Source organism: Oncorhynchus mykiss, chromosome 2 (genome assembly GCF_013265735.2).
Source record: "Oncorhynchus mykiss isolate Arlee chromosome 2, USDA_OmykA_1.1, whole genome shotgun sequence".
NCBI classification, from domain to species: Eukaryota; Metazoa; Chordata; class Actinopteri; order Salmoniformes; family Salmonidae; genus Oncorhynchus; species Oncorhynchus mykiss.
Window position 1 is genome coordinate 61202557 of NC_048566.1, and position 23508 is coordinate 61226064.

General features: G+C 42.1%; 1 protein-coding gene across 2 annotated transcripts in view; it reads right to left on the reverse strand.

Annotated features, from left to right (window-relative positions):
* LOC110493154 (Golgi apparatus protein 1) overlaps positions 1-23508 on the reverse strand; it is a 41925-nt gene that overhangs the window by 11877 nt on the left and 6540 nt on the right. Inside the window, exons 2-16 of one of the 2 annotated variants that reach the window (XM_036952324.1) lie at positions 18292-18321; positions 17994-18080; positions 16874-17089; positions 14121-14324; positions 13817-13888; positions 8072-8258; positions 6544-6758; positions 6198-6319; positions 5955-6056; positions 5539-5692; positions 2703-2741; positions 1947-2084; positions 1608-1694; positions 1433-1495; positions 739-852 (exon numbers count right to left, since the gene is read on the reverse strand). In XM_036952324.1, coding sequence (XP_036808219.1) covers positions 739-852; positions 1433-1495; positions 1608-1694; positions 1947-2084; positions 2703-2741; positions 5539-5692; positions 5955-6056; positions 6198-6319; positions 6544-6758; positions 8072-8258; positions 13817-13888; positions 14121-14324; positions 16874-17089; positions 17994-18080; positions 18292-18321 — 1830 coding nt within the window. The remainder of the gene's footprint in view (positions 1-738; positions 853-1432; positions 1496-1607; positions 1695-1946; positions 2085-2702; positions 2742-5538; positions 5693-5954; positions 6057-6197; positions 6320-6543; positions 6759-8071; positions 8259-13816; positions 13889-14120; positions 14325-16873; positions 17090-17993; positions 18081-18291; positions 18322-23508) is intronic. The other variant, XM_036952330.1, reaches the window with a different exon arrangement.

Sequence of the window (23508 nt, forward strand, 5' to 3'; positions counted from 1 at the left end):
GCCATCAGATTTGCCACCAATGCTCCTTATAGGACACATCACTGCACTCCATACTCCTCTGTAAACTGGTCATCTCTGTATACCAGTCACAAGACCACTGGTTAATGCTTATTTATAAAACCCTCTTAGGCCTCACTCCCCCCTATCTGAGATATCTACTGTAACCCACATCCAACATACTTCCTGCTAGTCACATTCTGTTAAAGGGTCACCAAAGCGCACACATCCCAGGGTCACTCTTCTTTTCAGTTCGCTGCAGCTAGCGACTGGAACGAGCTGCAACAAACACTCAAACTGGCCTGTTTAAGTCTGTTCTGTCTCTCCTCATTCAGACTCAATTATGAACACTCTTACTGAAAGTTTTGGCTGTTTCGCGTGATGCATTGTCGTCTCTACCTTCTTGCCCTTTATGCTGTTGCCTGTGCCAAGTAACATTTTTACCATGTTTTGTGCTGATACCATGTTGTGCTGCTGTCATGCTATATTGCTACCATGCTGCCATGTGTTGCTGCCATGCTGTTGTTGTCGTCTTAGGTCTCGCTTGTCGTGATGTGTGTTTTATCCTATATTTTTAATCCCAGCCCCCGTCCCCACAGGAGGCCTTTTGGTAGGCTGTCATTGTAAATAATAATTTGTTCTTAACTGACTTGCCTAGTTAAATAAAGGTTGAATAAAATAAAGACAAATGAAATACACCAGTGTTGGGAGTATATTTGGAGTTGGGCCACAGAGACTCACCAGCTGGAAGTGTGTGACGCCCACGGCACACTTGTCGTTCATTTCCTTCTGGTGTTTGTTCTGCACCAGACACTCCATCAGATCCCCCGTGTCGATCTGGTTATCTGCCACCTCCTGGGAGAGAGAGTAAGAAAAATAGAAAGTGGTCAGGAGCCAAAGACCATAAGGAAAAAAGTTGGAGTGCTGTTAGAGTCAGAATACAAAGCCATTGAAATACAGTATGTCTCTTGTCCTTATAAGAATCAGTGAAATCAGTTAAAGATATGTAGAAATCGTTCCGCCATTTCCTGGTTACTAAAATTCAAATAGTTCGCCTAGTGTCAGTTTGTGACAAAACACGCAAGTATAGTGTAGAGAATCATTGTACCATCTAAACTACTGTGAAATATATTTTCCATAACCAGAAATATTGTATTGTCAGCTGTTTGAAGCTGGTGTACAAAACAGAAAGAACAAAAACTAAACTTAAAATGGGAAGCATGGAAATAACGCACATAGAACAGATCTACCGCTTCTTTGACTTGCTTTCAATGAGAACAACAGATCTAAAACTCACATTTCTTTTTTAATTATGGATCATTTGAAATTCTAGACTCTTGGCAGGATAGATATCCTTGTCATTGGTAGTGGAATTGAAAAGGGGGGGTTGGTGGTATGAATAGCCCCTCATCGCTGGGGTAGAGGTAGGACTCACGTGACAGTAGGACTGGATGACTGGCTCACAGGCTCGCATCAGCAGGGTCTCAATCTGAATGTCCTGGTGGGAGGAGAGAAGAACATCCTTTTACCATGTGACCAACCATAGTTTACCACAGCCAGTTCCTCACACAGAGCAGTCGGTCAACGTGTCCCTGGTACTCCTTTCTTACCTCAGACTCCAGTTCAGTCAGGTTGCCCACCACATCTTTGCACTCTGACACCAGGTCTTCTAGGTGGTCCTGTAAACAGTCCAGCTCCTGGAACACCCCAAAAATACCATGTCAGACTTCAATACAGAAAACATACACCATGGTTGTGCAATTATTACTGTGCCCCTGGTCTAAGCCCAACATGGTTGACCACATGTTATAGTTAACGAGTACAAAGCCTTCTAAAGAAAAATGATCCCGCCAGCAGTTACAGGCTACAATAAATAGATGGATGATATGGTTTAATATGCAAGTGATAATAATTGTGTGAGAAAGACAGCAGGTGGTCTCCTCCAGTACCTGTCCAGACTCTGCCTTCTCACTGCACCACTTCCCCAGGTCGGTCATACAGCGCCTCTGCAGCTCCGGGTCCAGCTTCACATCCAGCGCCCTCTGGTGGAGGATACGCTGCACCTCCACTTTACAGTCCCGAGACAGCTAGGAAATATCAAAGAATAGAACTCGGGATCAGGGTTGGGGTCAATTCCCTTTCAATTCGGTCAATTACAAGTCAGGTTACTTCCTGAAATCAAATGGAATTGAGGCCAACCCTGTTGAGGATGCAGGACAAGCGACAACCAGGCAGTAGGGGACATTGGAGCCCAAGAAAGACAAGCAAGCGTCAAGGCTAATGGGATGTCCCATCAAAATGAATGATAATTTTGCTTGTAGTGTACCTTCAGTATATTGATTGGGTGATCACATTAAGACATTATCCCAACGTTGTCAATGTCACCAAGCAACCATTCCAGTCAAATATTCAGAGATTATTCAGATTATAGTCATTTTCATTGCAAGGCTGAAGATCATTCCCGAGTACAGAGACCATTACATGACCTAATTCCACTTCTGACACCAATGCCACATTCAACATGTAAAGGTGCACACTGATACATCAAGTGATAAGATATATAGTTACATTTTCAGAAATGTGTTCAAATTGACATTCGACAGCAACAAAAAAAAGCCCACATTCTCCCTTATTTTGATCAGAATCATCTTCAGGAATCAGAACCCAATCACATCACGATAATCATCATCACTGAACTTACTTACAATGTAACCTTGTTTTCCTGTTTGTTCCACTGCATTCCCCTTTTAAAAAGGACAACACTTTCAGGATGTACTGAGGACAGATGTACGGTATTTCTAAAGGTCTAAGATCACTTCAGACAATAGTTCTTTATGTGATTATTGCAAGTAAATCTATATCGCTATTCCTCTACATTAGGCACTGATGCATTTCCTGTGTGCAGTACGCTGCTGTCAATCATGAGTATATTAAGACATACGGTTTGGACACACCTACTCATTCCAGGGTATCTTTATTTGTACTATTTTCTACATTGTAGAATAATAGTGAAGACCGCAAAACTATGAAATAACACATGGAATCACGTACAGTAGTTACCAAAAAAGTGTTAAACAAATAAAAATATACACTGCTCAAAAAAATAAAGGGAACACTTACATTGTGTTTAACTCCAAGTCAATCACACTTCTGTGAAATCAAACTGTCCACTTAGGAAGCAACACTGATTGACAAATTTCACATGCTGTTGTGCAAATGGAATAGACAACAGGTGGAAATTATAGGCAATTAGCAAGACACCCCCAATAAAGGAGTGGTTCTGCAGGTGGTGACCACAGACCATTTCTCAGTTCCTATGCTTCCTGGCTGATGTTTTGGTCACTTTTGAATGCTGGCGGTGCTTTCACTCTAGTGGTAGCATGAGACGGAGTCTACAACCCACACAAATGGCTCAGGTAGTGCAGCTCATCCAGGATGGCACATCAATGCGAGCTGTGGCAAGAAGGTTTGTTGTGTCTGTCAGCGTAGTGTCCAGAGCATGGAGGCGCTACCCGGAAAAGGCCAGTACATCAGGAGATGTGGAGGAGGCCGTATGAGGGCAACAACCCAGCAGCAGGACCGCTACCTCCGCCTTTGTGCAAGGAGGAGCAGGAGGAGCACTGCCAGAGCACTGCAAAATGACCTGCTGCAGGCCACAAATGTGCATGTGTCTGCTCAAACGGTCAGAAGCAGACTCCATGAGGGTGGTATGAGGGCCCGACGTCCACAGGTGGGGATTGGGCTTACAGCCCAACACCGTGCAGGACGTTTGGCATTTGCCAGAGAACACCAAGATTGGCAAATTCGCCACTGGCGCCCTGTGCTCTTCACAGATGAAAGCAGGTTCACACTGATCACATGTGACAGACGTGACAGAGTCTGGAGACACCGTGGAGAACGTTCTGCTGCCTGCAACATCCTCCAGCATGACCGGTTTGGCGGTGGGTCAGTCATGTTGTGGGGTGGCGTTTCTTTGGGGGGCCGCACAGCTCTCCATGTGCTCGCCAGAGGTAGCCTGACTGCCATTAGGTACTGAGATGAGATCCTCAGACCCCTTGTGAGACCGTGTACTGGTGCGGTGGACCGTGGGTTCCTCCTAATGCAAGACAATGCTAGACCTCATGTGGCTGGAGTGTGTCAGCAGTTCCTGCAAGAGGAAGGCATTGATGCTATGGACTGGCCCGCCCGTTCCCCAGACCTGAATCCAATTGAGCACATCTAGGACATCATGTCTCGCTCCATCCACCAACACCACGTTGCACCACAGACTGTCCAGGAGTTGGCGGATGCTTTAGTCCAGGTCTGGGAGGAGATCCCTCAGGAGACCATCCGCCACCTCATCAGGAGCATGCCCAGGCGTTGTAGGGAGGTCATACAGGCACGTGGAGACCACACACACTACTGAGCCTCATTTTGACTTGTTTTAAGGACATTACATCAAAGTTGGATCAGCCTGTAGTGTGGTTTTCTACTTTAATTTTGAGTGTGACTCCAAATCCAGACCTCCATGGGTTGATACATTTGATTTCCATTGATAGTTGAATGTGCTGACAACAAAATCACACAAATTATGTAAAGAAAAAAGTATTTAATATGAATATTTCATTCATTCAGATCTAGGATGTGGTATTTTAGTGTTCCCTTTATTGTTTTGAGCAGTGTATATTATATGAGTTTCTTCAAAGTAGCCACCCTTTGCCATGACAGCTTTGCCCTCTTGGCATTCTCTCAACCAGCTTCATGAGGTAGTCACCCGGAATGGATTTCAATTAACAGATTGTTATGGCAAGAACAGCTCAAATAAGCAAAGAGAAACGACAGACCATTACTTTAAAACATGAAGGTCAGTCAATCTGCAAAATGTCAAGAACTTTGAAAGTTTCTTCAAGTGCAGTTGCAAAAACCTTCAAGTGCTATGATGAAACTGGCTCTCATGAGAACCGCCACAGGAAAGGAAGACCAAGAGTTACCTCTGCTGCAGAGAACACGTTCACTAGAGTTAACTGCACCTCAGATTGCAGCCCATCATTTGTTTTTCTACAGGACAATGACCCAACACACCTCCAGGCTGTGCAAGGGCTATTTGACCAATAAGGAGAGTGATGGAGTGATGCATCAGATGACCTGGCCTCCACAATCCCTTGACCTCAACCCAATTGAGTTGGTTTGGGATGAGTTGGACCGCAGAGTGAAGGAAAAGCAGCCAACAAGTGCTCAGCATATGTGGGAACTCCTTCAAGACTGTTGAAAAAGCATTCCTCATGAAGCTGGTTGAGAGAATGCCAAGAGTGTGCAAAGCAGTCATCAAGGCAAAGGGTGGCTACTTTGAAGAATCTAAAATATATTTTGATTTGTTTCACATTTTTTTGGTTACTACATGATTCCATGTGTTATTTCATAGTTTTGATGTCTTCACTATTATTCTACAACATAGAAAACATCAAAATAAAGAAAAACCTTTGAATGAGTAGGTGTGTCCAAACCTTTGACTACTACAGTATGTAAATATGAATGCATGTATGTCTATGGGTGCAATCCTACCCGCCGTCCCTGCTCCTCTGTGCGGTACGCGTGGCGGTACAGACAGGAGAAGATGGCGCCGGGTGGCATCATCTCGCTGGTCTCGTTCCAGCCGTGGGTGTGACACAGGCGGGAGGCGTCGCCCTGGCACTTCTTATACAAGATGGGGTCCAGTCTGGGAGGCAGAACGTGTAAGGGACAGTCAGTCAATCAAATGCATCTCGAATGCCCTTTTTACATCAGCAGTTGTCACATAGTGTTTAGTGTCACATAGTGCAAGAGCACGATGTAGGAAAAAGCCATACCAGGAAAATGCAGTGACCAGTCATAATAAAAACCCTTACATGGAGCCTGGTCAGGCTCCTATATGAACGATACAGTGGTTAAAAAGGCTTTGAATGTATGGAGGATCCCCATAAACTAGCATTGCCACTTACTTCCAATCCCGTGCTATGAAGTACTGCAGCTCCAGCAGCCTGTGTTCGCAGTCCTCCACCATCTTGTCTGTGTACAGGTGCTCCATCAGACACGACAGGATCCTACACAACAAACACACATTACCAGAGCTGAAGCATGACAGATAAATGATGATATATTTTTTTCAATCACTGTTCTGGTAGTTCTCTTTCCTATTATCTATGTAAAGTGAGCAGGGGAGTGGAAGATTTTTGGTGACTCACATCGGGTCTCCGTTACGGATGTGTTTGCAGGCTGTCTGGATGACAGACTCACAGGCCTCGTTTAGGGCCCGGTCGATACGGTAGTCTGCCCCAGGGTCAGCCTCCTGGATCAAAGTCTGGAGCTGGAGGGGGGTCAATAACAACCAAATCAACCGATAGAAATAAAAGTTGAAAAAAAAAAAAAAAACATTATTTGGAGCGGATACCTGTGTACACTGTGTCTACTTTGTTCTGGTCCATGGCTGCTCTTTAAAGCTCCAAACTAAATGATTGTGCCCTTAATCTCAGTCTTGAGAACTCATCTTCTAATATCTATGGTGAGATTTTGTAGGTGAACTGAACTCACAGCTTTCTGGCAGAGGTTGTCGATGGCGCCCAGGTCTCCTCGGCCTACCCTCATCAAACAGTGCAAGGTGCGTCCCTTGCGGTGGAGTCCGGAGCAGTGGGCCTCGATCTCCCCACGGCAATGCAGCACAATCTCAGGGCTCAGAGAGAAGTCCTCCATCAACATCCTCCTGTAGTCCAACATCTCCCCCTGACATTCCCCGCTCACTGTACGACCTGGAACACATACACACACACGTCAGGAAATGTCATGCGGGAACTGCAAGTAGCGCACTTGAAAGACATTTAATTTCATTAACTGAAGAGAAAAACACTAAAAGTAAGACCAGAATGACCCCATATGCGTTTTGTACTCCAAAGGTATACATTGCCAGTCAAAAGTTTGGACATGCCTACTCATTCCAGGGGTTTTCTTAATTTGTATTATTTTCTACAATGTAGAATAACAGTGAAGACATCAAAACTATGAAATAACACATATGGAATCATGTAGTAACCAACAAAGTGTTAAATATATATATATATATATTTTGATTTGAGATTCTTCAAATTAGCCACCCTCTGCCTTCATGACAGCTTTGCACACTCTTGGCATTCTCTCAACCAGCTTCATGAGGTAGTTTCAATGAACAGGTGTGCCTTGTTAAAAGTTAATTTGTGGAATTTCTTTCCTTCTTAGTGTGTTTGAGCAAATCAGTTGTGTCGTGACAAGGTAGGGGTGGTATACAGAAGATAGCCCTATTTGGTAAAAGATCAAGTCCATATTATGGCAAGAACAGGTCAAATAAGCAAAGAGAAATGACAGTCCATCATTACTTTAAGACATGAAGGTCAGTCAATGTGAAACATTACAAGAACTTTGAATGTTTCATCAAGTGCAGTCGCAAAAACCATCAAGCACTACGATGAAACTGGCTCTGAACGGATGATCTCCGCATGTGTGGTTCCCACCGTGAAGCATGGAGGTGGTGTGATGGTGCTTTGCTGGTGACACGGTCAGTCATTTATTTAGAACTCAAGGCACACTTAACCAACATGACTACCACAGCATTCTGCAGCGATACGCCATCCCATCTGGTTTGTGATGGAGTGCTGCATCAGATGACCTGGCCGCCACAATCACCCGACCTCAACCCAATTGAGATGGTTTGGGATGAGTTGGACCGCAGAGTGAAGGAAAAGCAGCCAACTAGTGCTCAGCATATGTGGGAACTTTCAAGACCATTGGAAAAGCATTCCAACACCTCTTGAAGCTGGTTGAGAAAATGGCAAGAGTATGCAAAGCTGTTATCAAGGCAAAGGTTGGCTACTTTGAAGAATCTAAAATATGTTTTATATTTAGATTTGTTTAACACCTTTTTTGTAAATTCATAGTTTGTGTCTTCACTATTATTCTACAATGTAGAAAGTAGTAAAAAAACAAACATGGTGTGTCCAAACTTTTGACTGGTACTGTACATTTACAAAACATAAGAGATCGAACAGGTGGACACACAGATATAGGTTAGGAAGACAAGAGCCAGCCCAACCTCTGTGTACGGCAGACTCGAGACAGAGTAGCAGGTAGGAGAGGCGTGCCTCGCGGGCGCGGGGCATGTTGGTGTCCGCACTGCAGCGGTACTTCCTCAGGTCCGTCTTGCAGGCCTTGGCCAGGGAGTAGCTCACCTTGTAGTCCTGGGCAATCAGTTTCTGACGAGTGGTCAGAGCATCTCTGCACTGTGGAGGACAGCCACAACACACCACAGCTCTGTTCACAATTATTGACTAATGGCCAAAAGAACAAAAAAAGATTGACCAGAACAGACTTTCCAGTTTTTCCCCTAGGATTTGTGGGCGTGGTAATGGTCATGGCCATGGCCAATGGCGCTGCCTCCACCCAAAATTTTAGAGGCCCTCCTCTTGGCCACAGAGACAACATTTTGCTATTTTAAAGTAACTGCCCAGTGTTTCAGATTTCTATAATTAATTACAATAGCAGTGAAACAGTTATTTCCCAAAAATATGTTAAAAAGCAGCTTTTCTTTGTTGGAATGGTGTGGGCATATACCGGTTTTTGAAGTGTTTTTTCTCCAATTTATACTTTATAGGATGAGTCAACAACATTATTTGAGTATGCGTTAATACAAACTTTTAAAGGTGATATTTTCACTGGGCAGTTTCTTTAAAGCTAGTTTCTTGCAATTCTACACTCAACATTAATGTTTGTCCTTGTCTGGGACAAGTAAATAAAATAAATTAAGTGGACAAGAATATATACACTAAACAAAAACACAACAATTTTACTGAGTTACAGTTCATATAAGGAAATCAGTCAATTGAAATACATTTATTAGGACCTAATCTATGGATTTTACATGACTGGGCAGAGGAGCAGCCATGGGTGGGCATAGGCCCACCCACTGGGGAGCCAGGCCCAGGCAAATCAGAATGAGTTTTTCCCCCATAAAAGGGCTTTATTACAGACAGAAATGTTCCTCAGTTTCATCAGCTGTCTTTGTGGCTGGTCTCAGCTGCCCCCGCAGGTGAATAAGCTGGATGTGGAGGTCCTGGGCTGGCGTGGTTACACTTAGTCTGTGGTTGTGAGGCTGGATGGACATACTGCTAAATTCTCAAATATTCTTTAAGGTGGTTTATGGTAGAGAAATTAAAATTCTATTCTTTGGCAACATCTCTTGTGGACGTTCCTGCAGTCAGCATTGCACGCTCCCTCAAAACATCTGTGGCATTGTGTTGTGTGTCAAAACTGCACACTTATTTTTCACCAGCACAAGCTGCACCAGTGTAATGATAATGCGTTTTAATCAGATTCTTGATATGCCACACCTGTCAGGTGGATGGATTATCTTGGGAAAGGAGAAATGCTCATTAACATGGATGTAAACAAATTTGTGCACAAAATTTGAGAAATTATATTTGTGTGCATATGGAACCTTTCTGGGATCTTTCACTTCAGCTCATGAAAGCTGGGACCAACACTTTACATGTTGCGTTTATATAGTTTTGTTCAGAATACATTTCAAACAATTACTCAGATGGATCAACGCCAACATTGGAATAATATTCAAATACATTTTTAATGTATATAAATAAAAAAGCCTACATGTCAAAGTGTAGGTGATATGCATATGCTATTGGCTATAGCCTTGTGTCCAAACCGGTGCTAACGAGGGAAGCGCCAGAAAGTGTAGCCAAACTTTAATGACACTTAATTTACCTACATAAATATAGGCTTAACACAAGTCCTTTTGACAAATATAATAAAGAATAATTCATATTTAACGTCTAAAGCAGGAGTATTCAACTATTGCCCTACGATATCCGGTTCTACCTGATAATTCATTGCATACAGCTGGTGTCCCAGGTCTGAATCAGTCCCTGATTAGATGGGAACAATGAAGCAAGCAGTGGAAATGGCTTCGTGGTCCAGAGTTGAGTTTAAAGGGGTCTAAAGGCTTGATTCTTGACATACTCGAGGCACGGTTCATTCAGATCAAATCGTCACAAGACCGGAGCGTGAAGGACAGTGCCTGTTGCGCACCACACAGGCCAATGGCGACCCGTCATTCAGAGCCCCACCTGTTTTGAGCCCCACATTTTTTGCAAAAACATATTTAAAAATAGAAATTGGTGCTTTCCTGTTATGTTAGCATTAATACATGTCACATCAGTTTGCAAGCAATGTAAAAATATATACACTACCGTTCAAACGTTTAGGGTCACTTAGAAATGCCCTTGTTTTTGAAAGAAAAGCACATTTTTGGTCCATTAAAATAACATTGAATTTATCAGAAATACAGTGTAGATATTGTTAATGTTGCAAATGATGTAACTGGAAACGGCAGATTTTTTATGGAATATCTACATAGGCGTACAGAGGCCCATTATCAGCAAGCATCACTCCTGTGTTCCAACGGCACGTTGTGTTAGCGAATCCAAGTGTATAGTTTTAAAAAAGGCTAATTGATCATCAGAACCCTTTTGCAATTATGTTAGCACAGCTGAAAACTGTCGTGCTAATTAAAGAAGCAATAAAACTGTCCGTCTTTAGACTAGTTGAGTATCTGGAGCATCAGCATTTGTGGGTTCGATTACAGGCTCAAAATGGCCAGAAACAAAGCACTTTCTTCTGAAACTCAGTCTATTCTTGATCTGAGAAATAATGTCTATTCCAGGCGAGAAATTGCCAAGAAACTGAAGATCCCGTACAACGCTGTGTACTACTCCCTTCACAGAACAGCGCAAACTGGATCTAACCAGAATAGAAAGAATGGGAGGTACAACCTGAAAAATCAATTACGGCATTATGATTCAACCTTGTTTTTTTCCGAGTTCCCAGTTGTGTTGACAGCACCATAAATCCAGAGAATGCCAGACTTTGATGACAAAATTTGCCCACAAAGGACCACCTTACTGTTCAAGTGAGCACAAAAATGTATTGAATGCTGCTGTATAAATGATATATGCCAGCGAGATATGTATACTGTAGCTAAAAAAGAAATACTAACTGTATGTTGTGTAGTAAGATGTTAGTCGCCCATGTGCCTCACCATAATAATTTGGTCTATTCATTTCACCTACTGTTCTGACTTGGTGGTGAACCTGTAGCCTATAATCTGTTTTAGAGAAATGTCATCATTGAATATTGTAAGAGCTTTCATCGTCTGCTTATATGCCCCCTTTATTTATCCTACGGTTCTGACTTGGTATATAAGGAGAACACTAAGAACGGCCCATGTTCTGATTTCTGACATTGTACATTTCAAAAGTGCTAAACAAATAGTTATGGACTACGTCCGTCCTAGTTCGCTCATTAATGTCTAAATCGAAAATTTCATTAGAAACCACATTTGATTAAGCAAGTCAGCCATATAATTTTTTTTAGGCAGTAAATGCGGCTGAATGAACTGTTTTGCTGCCAGACAAGGCTCCACTGATAGCCAGGTGTAGCAGTGGTAAAATGTTGGGATTGATGTTGGGACAGCTTTATGTAAACCCTAACAGATTATGGGCACCGTTTGTCGTTGTTATAGTGAAATTAATATATTGTTTAGTATTGTGTAGTGGCTTTGCTGGCATGCATTCCACATTAGTTTTTTTTGCCCGGCCAAGATTTACATGCTAAAATCGCCACTGGCAGAGGCGATCAGCATTTAGAAACTATTTAACCATAAACTTAAATTGTTTAATGCCATGAAACAAAAACATATCATGTTCTATTGGTTTTCAAAGTTATTTTATTGTCCAGCAGCCAAAGACATAATCTCAGTCAAATTAGTAATATATAGTTTAATCTGTGTTATATGAAACCACTTGCGCGTGCAATGCACTTTTGAGATCAGTGTTCTCACTAATTGTATTTTGAAACAGTCACGCGTAGCCTACAGCCATGCGCATTGTTGACCTTATAATATGAAGAAATACAACTAAAAACAGTCTGATCTGCTGCATCAGCCTCATTGCTTTAAAAAAAAAAGTATTATGTGCAGTGGTTGTATGAATTTTGGATCTGTCGTCCCAGAACTTTCCCAGCATCTGTTTTAAACTGTGAGACAAAATAAGCCATGTATAGTGTAAAGAATCAACATACTGTCTACACCACTGTAAAATACACTACATGACCAAAAGTATGTGGACACCTACGCATTGAACATCTCATAACAAAATCATGGGCATTAAATGGAGTTGGTCCCCCCTTTGCTGCAATAACTGCCTCCACTCTTCTGGGAAGACTTTCCACTAGATGTTGGATAGCTGTGGGGACTTGCTTCCATTCAGCCACAAGAGCATTGGCGAGGTTGGATGATTATGCCTGGCTTGCAGTCAGCGTTCCAATTCATCCCAAAGGTGTTCGATGGACTTGAGGTCAGTGCTCCGTGCAGGACCGACCTTGACAAACCATTTCTGTATGGACCTCGCTTTGTGCATGGGGGCATTGTCATGTTGAAACAGGGAAGGGCCTTCCCCAAACTGTATAAGCACAGAATCATCTAGAACGTCACTGTATAATATAGCATTAAGATTTCCCTTCACTGGAACTAAGGGCTCCTAGCCTGAATGAAGAAAAACAGCCCCAGACCATTATTCCACCTCCACCAGACTTTACAGTTGGCACAATGAATTGGGGCAGGTAGCGCTCTCCTGGCATCCGCCAAACCCAGATTCGTCCGTCGTACTACCAGATGGTGAAGTGTGATTAATCACTCCAGAGAACGCGTTTCCACTGCTCCCAGAGTCCAATGGTGGTGAGCTTTACACCACTCCAGCCGACACTTGGCATTGTGCATGGTGATCTTAGGCTTGCATGCAGCTGCTCGACCATGGAAACCCATTTCCTGAAGCTCCCGATGAACAGTTTGTGGGCTGAAGTTGCTTCCAGAGGCAGTTGCAACCACGGACAGACGATTCTTACGAGCCATGCGGTTCAGCACTCGGTGGTCCCATTCTGTGAGCTTGTGTGGCCTACCACGTCGCGGCTGAGCCGTTGTTGATCCTGGACATTTACACTTCACAATAACAGCCCTTACAGTTGACCGGGGCAGCTCAAGCAGGGCAGAAATGTTACGAACTGATGTTGGAAAGGTGGCATCCTATGACGGTGCCACGTTGAAAGTAACGGAGCTCTTCAGTAAGGCCACTCTACTGCCAATGTTTGTCTATGGAGATTGCTTGGCTTTGTGCTCGATTTTATACACCTGTCAGTAACGGGTGTGGCTGAAATAGCAGAATCCACTAATTTAAAGAGGTGTCCACATACTTTTGAATATAATGTATTTTTCCAATAACTAAAAATATTGTATTTTCTAATGTTTGAAGGTGGTGTTTAAAACCGAAAGTAAAAGACGCAGAAAGGAAACTTAAGAATGAGAAGCATAGAAATAGAGCACATAGATCTACCACTTCTTAGACTTGCTTTCAATGAGAAAGACAGATCTATAACTCACATTTCTATGTGTATTTGTTCGAGTAGCCCAAAAAGTTACATATTGCAGCTTTAAGTTTACACTGAAAAGTTTCACCATCCCAAAAATGATATTGTCAAATATATTTTGGGGAGTGGTGGTCCTGATTTATCAGCTAAATTAACATAGGGGAAGGACAGCATCACCATTTAACTATTTTCTCTCGATTATACAGCCAACCATGCTGACAAAATGCCTTGCAATCAGAGCATTATTCGTATGGACAAATGACAAGTAGCAAACAATGGATATTGATATTTTGGTAATGACTCTCCATTGGGAAATTTCCATCAGGCTAAACAGCAGAAGTAGTACCTTTTCAGACATAGCCTCCTCAAATTTGTGGTTGAAGAGACACTTGTAAACTCTGCCCTCTCCAGCTGGAGTCTATAAATCAAAGACAATGGAATTGTAATTCAATTAGCAAATATTTTTCACATTCACAAAGTGACAAAAACAACTTTTCAGTGAGTTGAGGGTTCAACTCTGATAAAAGTATGAACGCATCAGACTCTGAATCTTAATATTATGCCTCTTATTAAATGAAAAGACTTGAGGGAATAAGAGAAGGAGCGAGGGAAAGGGGAAGGAGCGAGAGAGAGGGAGGGAAGGTACTCACGTTTTCACAGAAGCGCTCGCGGTCCTCCCGGCAGGAGAAGTATAGGTATCGGTCCAGGTGGAAGTCGTCTGAGGAAAGTTCGGCCACGCGCATGATGGCCTTCTTACAGTTGGCCCCGATGGCGTGGGCCCCGGGCTGCTCCTCTGCCTCCCTGACCAGGCCCTTCTCCAGGCACGCTATCACCTCACCTTGGGAGTGCACGTCCTTAGGAACATGGGTACATGGGGAGAGAGTTGGCTCGCACACGGATGGGCCTTCGTGTACTGATTATGCATCTCTGTGTGAGGCCTGAATAACTGTTAGCTTGAATCAGTTATAAAATGTTTCCTTTCAAATGATTTTTGTGTGCGATTTAATATAACACACAACCACAAAAACATACAAACAGCCAGAGGGGAGGACAGATGCTAGTAAATATAGAGAAGCTAAATATAACATTTTAAAAATTTAAAATGTAATTCAGTGTGAGGAGTTATTGCTGTTGGGTTGCCCTGAAGACCGGGATTTGATTTCCGAAGGCATGGTCATTAATCATCTTGTACAAATTAATAATTCATTAGAGGAAGCCAGGATTAAAAATACAGTACCAGTCAAGAGGTTTGGCAAGAGTGTGCAAAGCTGTCATCAAGGCAAAGGGTGGCTACTTTAAAGAATCTAACGTCTAAAATATATTTTGATATGTTCAACACTTTTTTTGCTTACTACATGATTCCATACCTACTCATTCCATAGTTTGTCTTCACTATTATTCTACAATGTAGAAAATAGTAAAAAAAAATAAAGAAAAACCCTGGAATGAGTAGGTGTGTCCAAACTTTTGACTGGTACTGTATATTTGTTAACATGGAGTGTAGGAAGCGTGGATAGGAGGTACAGTGGATATCATAAGTAATCACCACCCCTTGGATTTTTACAAAGTGGGATTGATAAATATTTGATTTTCTACAGAAAATACTACATAATGCCAAAGTGAAAAGAGTATTATACAAATCTTTTCATATTAATAAAAAATTAAATAACAAAAATATTTGCTGCAGAAGTATTTACCCCCTTTGTTTAGGCCTAAACTAGTTCAGGAGTCCAATTTTGCTTAACAAATCACACATTTGTAATAATTCATGATTTTTGAATGACTACTCTTCTCGCTTAGAACAGTGGTGTAGCTTTAGTTTAAATAATGCAAAAACACTGTTGGAGAAGAAAGGAAAAGTGCAATATGTGCCATGTAAAAAAAGCTAACGTTTAAGTTCCTTGCTGAGAACATATGAAAGCTGGTGGTTCCTTTTAACATGAGTCTTCAATATTCCCAGTTAAGAAGTTTTAGGTTGTAGTTATTATAGGAACATTTCTCTCTATACCATTTGTATTTCTTATACCTTTGACTATTGGACGTTCTTATAGGCACTATAGTATTGCCAGTTTAATCTCGGGAGTTGTCATAAACAGTGCTGTGCTTCAAGCATTGCGAAGAGCTGCTGGCAAAAGCAGCAAAGTGCTGTTTGAATGAATGCTTTCGACACTGCTGCTGCCTACCACCACTCAGACTGCTCTATCAAATCATAGACTTAATTATAATAAACACACAGAAATACGAGCCTTAGGTCATTAATATGGTCAAACCCGAAACTATAATTGCAAAAACAAAATGTTTATTCTTTCAGTGAAATATGGAACCGTTCCGTATTTTATCTAACGGGTGGCATCCCATAAGTCTAAATATTGCTGTTACATTGTGCAACCTTCAATGTCATGTCATAATTATGTAAAATTAGAGCAGTGGCTTCTTCCTTGCTGAGCGGCCTTTCAAGTTACATCGATATAGGACTTGTTTTACTGTGGATATAGATACTTTTGTACCTGTTTCCTCCAGCATCTTCACAAGGTCCTTTGCTGTTGTTTTGGGATTGATTTGCACTTTTCACACCAAAGTACGTTCATCTCTAGGAGACAGAACGCACCTCCTTCCTGAGCGGTATGATGGCTGCGTGATCCCATGGTGTTAATACTTGCGTACTATTGTTTGTACAGATGAACGTGGTACCTTCAGGCATTTGGAAATTGCTCCCAAGGATCAACCAGACTTGTGGAGGTCTACAATTTGTTTCCTGAGGTCTTGGCTGATTTCTTTTGATTGTCCCATGATGTCAAGCAAAAAGGCACTGAGCTTGAAATACATCCATAGGTACACCTCCAATTGACTCAAATGATGTCAAATAGCCTATCATTAGCTTCCAAAGCCTCCTTTTTTAAAATTATTAGTACTTTTTGAGAAAGAAAAAAATGCCCCCCCACTGACATTGCAGTTTATTTTGTGTAAATACTTGACAAAGAATGACAATTAAATCCATCTTAATCCCATTTTATAACAACATTTTGAAGAAATCCAAGGGGGGGGTGAATACTTATAATACCCACTGTAGGTAAGTATGCGACTGTAGGGAGAGCAAATAGGCTAGTCTCCTGGCCAGAGCCTAACACCGGAGCTCAAAGTAGCATAACGAAGGCAGTAATTCAAACCTGACCACCCTATGCCCAAACCTCATGTAGTCATGTCATGTTTAAACACGTGTCAACAAAAAAAAAACTCAAAACCAAACTAACAAATTAGAGACCAGCACATCCTGCGCCTGTCTGTGTTTGTGTTACCTCTACATATAGCACAGAGACAGATTCATACAAATCCAAAGGCTTGAGCAGTTATTCCAAAAAAGCATCTTGATCGGTGTGTATGAAGGCTAGAGCCAGCCTATTACCTTCTCGCCGGTGGAGATGCTGCCACAGTGCAGGGTGTTGATATCCTCGCGACATTTGTCCATGAAGCCACAGATGAGGCGGTAGTCGCTGAACACAATGCTGGTCATCTTGACGATGTACTGGTTGCACTGGTACTCTGTGATGTTACCGCGGTGATCCACCAGGCAGGACACCAGGTAGCCCTTCCCTCTCTCCTCCGCTGCACATTCTTTTATCTGAAGGAAGGAGGAAAAGAAAATTGCAGATTGTGTTTCTCATGGTCACAATATTTGTATTACTTATATGATACCTAATTCACGTAGGATTCATGGTATGTTGTAGGGCTGCACAACTACTCAAATTATTATCGAAATTACAATGTGCGATATCCATATTGCAAGTGGCTTCAATTTTTCTAATGTAATGAGGGTCCCCTGGGAAACTCTGACCAACACTTCGGTTCCTAGATAGATAGCGGGCTAGCTAAAAAAGTAGCAACAAACCAAAACATTGTCCAGAAAGTTGCCTGGCTTGCTAGATTGACATGTCCTAAATAGAGCAGGTAACGTTGCTATTTGGACCAGTCTGCTGCATGCATACTGCCGTTTGTGTGTTACTTTTTCATAATAACAACGACAAGTCGGACAACAACAATAGAATGTTCATGATTTAATGGGTGCCAAAGCCGGTAAGATGAAAGGGGACATTTATACTGAGGGGTTGGCGAGAACTTTAAATTAATTACCGCAATCATGACTAGGTTGGTTGGCAGAAATAAAAGTACAGGCTTTGTTTGCCGGCAATACCTTTCAGTCGACAAAACGTTGTCAGGTTTTCATCTTGGTTTGAAAGGGATATTAGTTTGGACATCAAAGTCCTATGAACATAGGGATTAAGCCAAAACTAATTCATAATTATCGAAATAAAAGGAAAAAAATTAGAGGCGGCGGCCCCCCCCCATTTCCAGCTAAGGGCATGGGTGCTTTAGGCCTACTTAAGGGTATTCAAAGTGGTGTGTGTTACTACTAGATGCTCTACCAATTAAAAATGCTTTGTGTTGTTAGGTGCCAGGAACAGTGACACTAGTAGCATGAGGGACGTATAGTCAGAGCCATAAAGCAAGCTAGCCAGCCAACTTACATCGGTGATGGTGGTCTTGCACACCTCCACAGCCACAGACTCAAACTTGGGGTCGGTCGTCAGGTTCAGTTTGTAGTTCCAAAGGAGCTGGGGGAGAGAATAAACATTAAACATGTCTATTGATAGCTCAAAGCCTAGGAATACAAGGCCACTGTGTGTGGGGAATTTCAGCTAGGGCGTGATAGCCCCCTCTTGTGGTCAGACCTGCTTACAACGCTGTATTAAAATGATGACTCACATTCAGTTACACAAACTGAAAGGATGGTTTAATGATGTGGGGAGAGTTCAGAACACTTACATGGTTGCAGTCAGCAGCAATCTCTGTTTCCTGGAGAGAAATAAGAGAGAAGACAGTCAAACTATGATCATAACCATAAAGAATATAATTTGCAGCCTATTCGCTGCTGCTTTTTCAAAGCCTGTCAGATACTGTGTAATTGGCTCTACAGAGTGTAATTTGCTCAATAATAGGGGTTGAGAAATAGTGGACATCATTACAAAGAAGATATTCTCCTATTTTCAATGTTGTTGCTAGCGATATTCATAACATTGAAAGGATGTATTTATTTTTGTGTCTTAATTGATCACTGCCCAGCATTTTTCCTTCTCTGTATACTTATTTTACTTATATTTTCACAGACACCCTGCAGTGGAGTTCCGGCAGACCCCCAGTTAAATAACCCTGTCGTTTAATTTCATCCCTAGAATTCAGTCAATTTATCATGATATGGATTTGTGTCTATATTGCCCGGCTCTACTAACCCACACTGTTTTATGGATAGGATCAATGAGCAGCCAGGGCACTCTGTGTATCCATACTGACACCTAGGCTACATCATAAAAATACCATAATCCCCCCTTTACCAATGCACCCAGAGCTTCTCTGTGCCGCCTAATTCAATCTACAAAAAGTCTGTCACATTAGGACTAAGGACATAAATCATGGGGAAAAGTCACTAAGCAAAGCTATGGTCAGTGTCGTGTGGGACCAACAGGCAAAAATCTCAATTAAAGATGCACTGCTGAAATTTTGTATAATTTCAGCCAGTAGCTTAGAAAGTAGAGTTCACGAGCCAAAAGTTGTCTCTGAAAATTGCCGACTACGTCACAGACGGGTTGGTTGTTTAGTGACAAATGGGGCAAAACAGACGGTGTTGGCTTAGATTGTTGACCGCATGTAAAATATATTTCGTTCCCAATGTTTATTGGATACATAAATCAATTTGCACATCTCAAATACATTGTTACTGTTGTTGGTCATCTAGCTAGCAACTTTTTGCATAGACGCGACATCAGTCAAAACACCTCAAACAAGACATGTTATGAAGAACACGATCGCCTAAAACTAGCTGAAACAAGGCACATACGTTTCCCCACATGGCAGCTTCTTGTCACTGTTTCTAGATATCTGGCCATTAAGAATCTCAACACACTGCCTTCTGCACCATTGAAGTGTGTGCATTTAGAGAGAGCTAGGTTTGTTGTTTTGTAAAGTTTTGAACGTCTATTGAAACAGTTTTGTTACTAGCTAGTTACCTTTTGAGTTTGGATTCTGCAAAGTGGTTGGCATCAGTTGCTGGGATCGCTACCATCTAGCCAGTGATCCTGCTGACCAAGGCCGGGTCTAAACAGCTGTTTGACGTAGCAGCTAGACTAGCTGCCTCTCAAGCTAGCAGGGTTGAGAGCGTGAACGCAGCCCGCGACACAGCCATTGTGGCTGGGACTGCGGATTGTCCCAGACTTTTGTTCATGTTTACGATCTTCCCTCCGACCTGCCCTGTCTAGAACTGCGAGGAATAACAGCCTGACCTATGTTGTTACCATGACAAAAGTCCAAAACCGTCAGGAGTACAGTTGAGGACAGAGCTGTCTCTATCACAGGTGAAGGATTTTAAACAAACAGTTCTACAAGCAGTTGGTACAACAAGAAAATAGCTTCAAGTGTTTTGTCCAAATACTCGTGGAGTCAACTAATAAAAGAATGGGTGACCTGACCAGAGAGGTCCAGGACCTGAAGAAGTTTGCAGTTCTCCTAGGGTCAGCTCGATGAGTTCAAACAGGAGAACGGCAAGATGACAGCACTCTAAGTAATCAAGGCGGAATAACATGGTTGTGGACAGAATTGCAGAGCCCTGGACAGAGTCTGAAGAGAAAGTGAGGGAAATACTCAGACACGGAAGATGGAGCAGAGGAAGATTGTGGTGGAGCACGCCCACAGGACTGGAAAATCCACCACTGGCTCAGGTGACAGGCCCAGGCCAATAGTGGTCAAGTTACTGGTAGCAAGGTCAAGGTAGCTGTTCTGGAAAGAGCCAAGAACTTGAGAGGAACGTATATCTTCCTCAAAGAGAACTATCCTGAAGCTGTGTGCCAGAAGAAGAAAGAACTTATCCCAGCCATGAAAGCTGCCAGAGAGTGTGGGCACATTGCTTACATACGCTATGCAGTGTTTCCTCAGCGTTCATGCAAGTGTGGCGCTGTGCCACGGCAGAATCATTGCCGCCACACAAAAAGAAACAACCTATTTCTACCAAGCATAGTTTCAATAAAGTTTGGTAAAGCACATTTGTTGGTTAGCTCCCAGCATACCCATGCAGGGTAATAAAGACATGATTTGGCACTGTGCTCAGTTGTTTGTTTCACTAAAGGTAGCTGGCTCGTTAGCTAACGTTACATGACATGTGTGTTCTTAGAAAGAATGGAGGAGTTGGGATGGTGACACTGTCAGAGATGTATTTAGAATTCAAGGCACACTTAACCAGCATGGCTACCACAGCATTCATCCCATCTGGTTTGCGCTTAGTGGGACTATACTTTGTTTTTCAACAGGATAATGACCCAACACACCTCTAGGCTGTGTAAGGTTTATTTGACCAAGAAAGAGAGTGATGGAGTGCTGCATCAGATGACCTGGCTTCCACAATCACCTGACCTCAACCCAATTGAGATGGTTTGGGATGAGTTGGACCGCAGAGTGAAGGGAAAAGCAGCCAACAAGAGCTCAGAATATGTGGGAACTCCTTCAAGACTGTTGGAAAATAATTCTAGGGTGAAGCTGTTTGAGCGAATGCCAAGAGTGTGCAAAGCTGTCATCAAGGCAAAGGGTGGCTACATTGAAGAATCTCAAAAATATTTAGATTTGTTTAACACTTTTTTGGTTACTACATGATTCCATGTGTTAGTTCATAGTTTGTCTTCACTATTATTCTACAATGTAGATATTTTTTTTTAAATTAGGAAAAACCATTGAATAAGTAGGTGTCACCAAACTTTTGACTGGTACTATAAACATTTATCTGTTACTGCTCGACTTAAACGATCTCAGTCAACCAACAGCTTAACGACCAAACAATCACCCAGTCGACTAATTGGAGTTAGCCCTAATCTGGGGACAATAACTATTCTATTCGGACAGCATCAAATGTTCTAAAACACCAGCCAGAGAGGCTTGTAGGAAGTCAAAACAATAAGATTGTGACTTTATGGAAAGCCGTTTTTACATATCAAAATTATAATAATATATCAATAATTATCTATATCAATAATTCTCCAAACAATTATATAGATAATTGACATTTCCATACGTACTAGGAAGTCAAGTATGATGGAAAAAGTGCCTCAGGCATTGAAAAATATATATTTTTAAAACCACTAATTGAAAGTAAGGGGATATCAGTGAACAAATGCCACGGGCAAGGCCACAACGGTGGTGCCAGTGCAATGAGTGGTGATACCACAGATGTTCAAAAGCGCATATCAGACCGAGAGCCTAACGCTTCTTAAGTAGTTCATTATAAGTTTTAGTTTAGAAAACAATCTCTCACCGCAGTTACAGGGATGGTAAAAAAACAGCTTGATTGCCGTAACAACATCAGGGAAACAAACTGGGCAGAAGGGAGGGGTGCTTCAAATACAGCAGTTCTGCAACGTCTTTAATTGAGCCTCTCATTCTCCTTAATTGCCAGCCTCAAAATGTTACAGAAGGAGATTAGCTGTATAGGAAGCTCCGGGTACAGATCGTCTTGATAGTAGATAATAAATTTGCAGATGCAAACAGACGGTCTATCATCTTTAGCAGAAAACAGACCTTGAACAAAAAAAGTGGTTAGTTATTTAGTTCATACGGTTGCAACGCAGTTTGAGTTGTGTGTTCGCAGTCCCTTCGCTCTGGTATACTGGCATGCATCATTCAAGACTACGTTTAAATTGTGTGCAGCGCAATGGACATATAATGCACAATGTCTCAGGAAAGGCTCTCCGGCTTGGCAAATCAGTATAGAAAACAAAATCGGGTCTATAACCTGGACTGACAGTGCGTGGTGAAAACATTTTCACACAAAAATACACGGCGACAAAGTAGCATACTGTAGTTACTATAGGCCTCTACTCAGAAAAAAAGAGAGAAGCACAGACACACAGAAAGAGAAAAGAGAGAGAAGCACAGACACACAGAAAGAAAGAGAAAAGAGAGAGAGAAGCAGCAATGAGGACTTCAGAAGACCAGGCGAGTCTCAAGTTTGAATTTATCCTCAAGCAGACTTACTCCCTCCCCCTCATTGTTAGGTTATATGAACAAGTGTATAAATAGCAGCTAAATACAGTATATAGCTTACACACTGAGTGTACAAAAACATTAAGAACGCTTGCTCTTTCCATGACAGACTGGCCAGGTGACTCCAAGTGAATGCCATGATCCCTTAATCCTGTCCCTTGTTAAATCCACTTCAATCAATGTAGATGAAGGGGAGGAGACAGGATAAAGGATTGTTAAGCCTTGAGACAATTGAGACATGGATTGTGTGAGTGCCCTTCAGAGGGTGAATGGGCAAGACAAAAGACAAGTGAACAGGGTATGGCAGTCCATCAAATCTTACTGAAATGCATCAATTCGTTCCCCTAATCAAGCTGAATCACACCCAATAGTTTCAAAATAAAAACGTATTGTTAATGTATAGTATCTGAGCAAAAGTATCTAGATGCGTATCGAATCCTTCATGAAAGGAGAGATGCACAAATGAGAATAATATAACTAGTGACCATCAACCCACACGACCTTGAATGTCACAAATAGAACACTGGAAATAATGTGTATTCCAGAAAGGGAAAGTACATAAGTACGCTGAACATTATGTGACTCATTCTAAACTGAATATGAACTTCAAATGTAGTGATCTTAGTTCTCTATTACATGGGCAGGGCTAAGCTGACCTTTGTTACAAGGAGCACGTACACTGAGTATACATAACATTAAAAACATTAAGAACCTGCTCTTTCCATGACAGACTGACCAGGTGAATCGTGGTGAAAGTTATGATCCCTTATTGATGTCACTTGTTAAATCCACTCCAATCGGTGTAGATGAAGGGGAGGAGAAAGGTTACATAAAGACTTAAGCCTTGAGACATGGATTGTGTGTGTGCCATTCGGGTTGAGAATGGTCAAGACAAAAGATTTACAGTGCCTTGCGAAAGTATTCGGGCCCCCTTGAACTTTGCGACCTTTTGCCACATTTCAG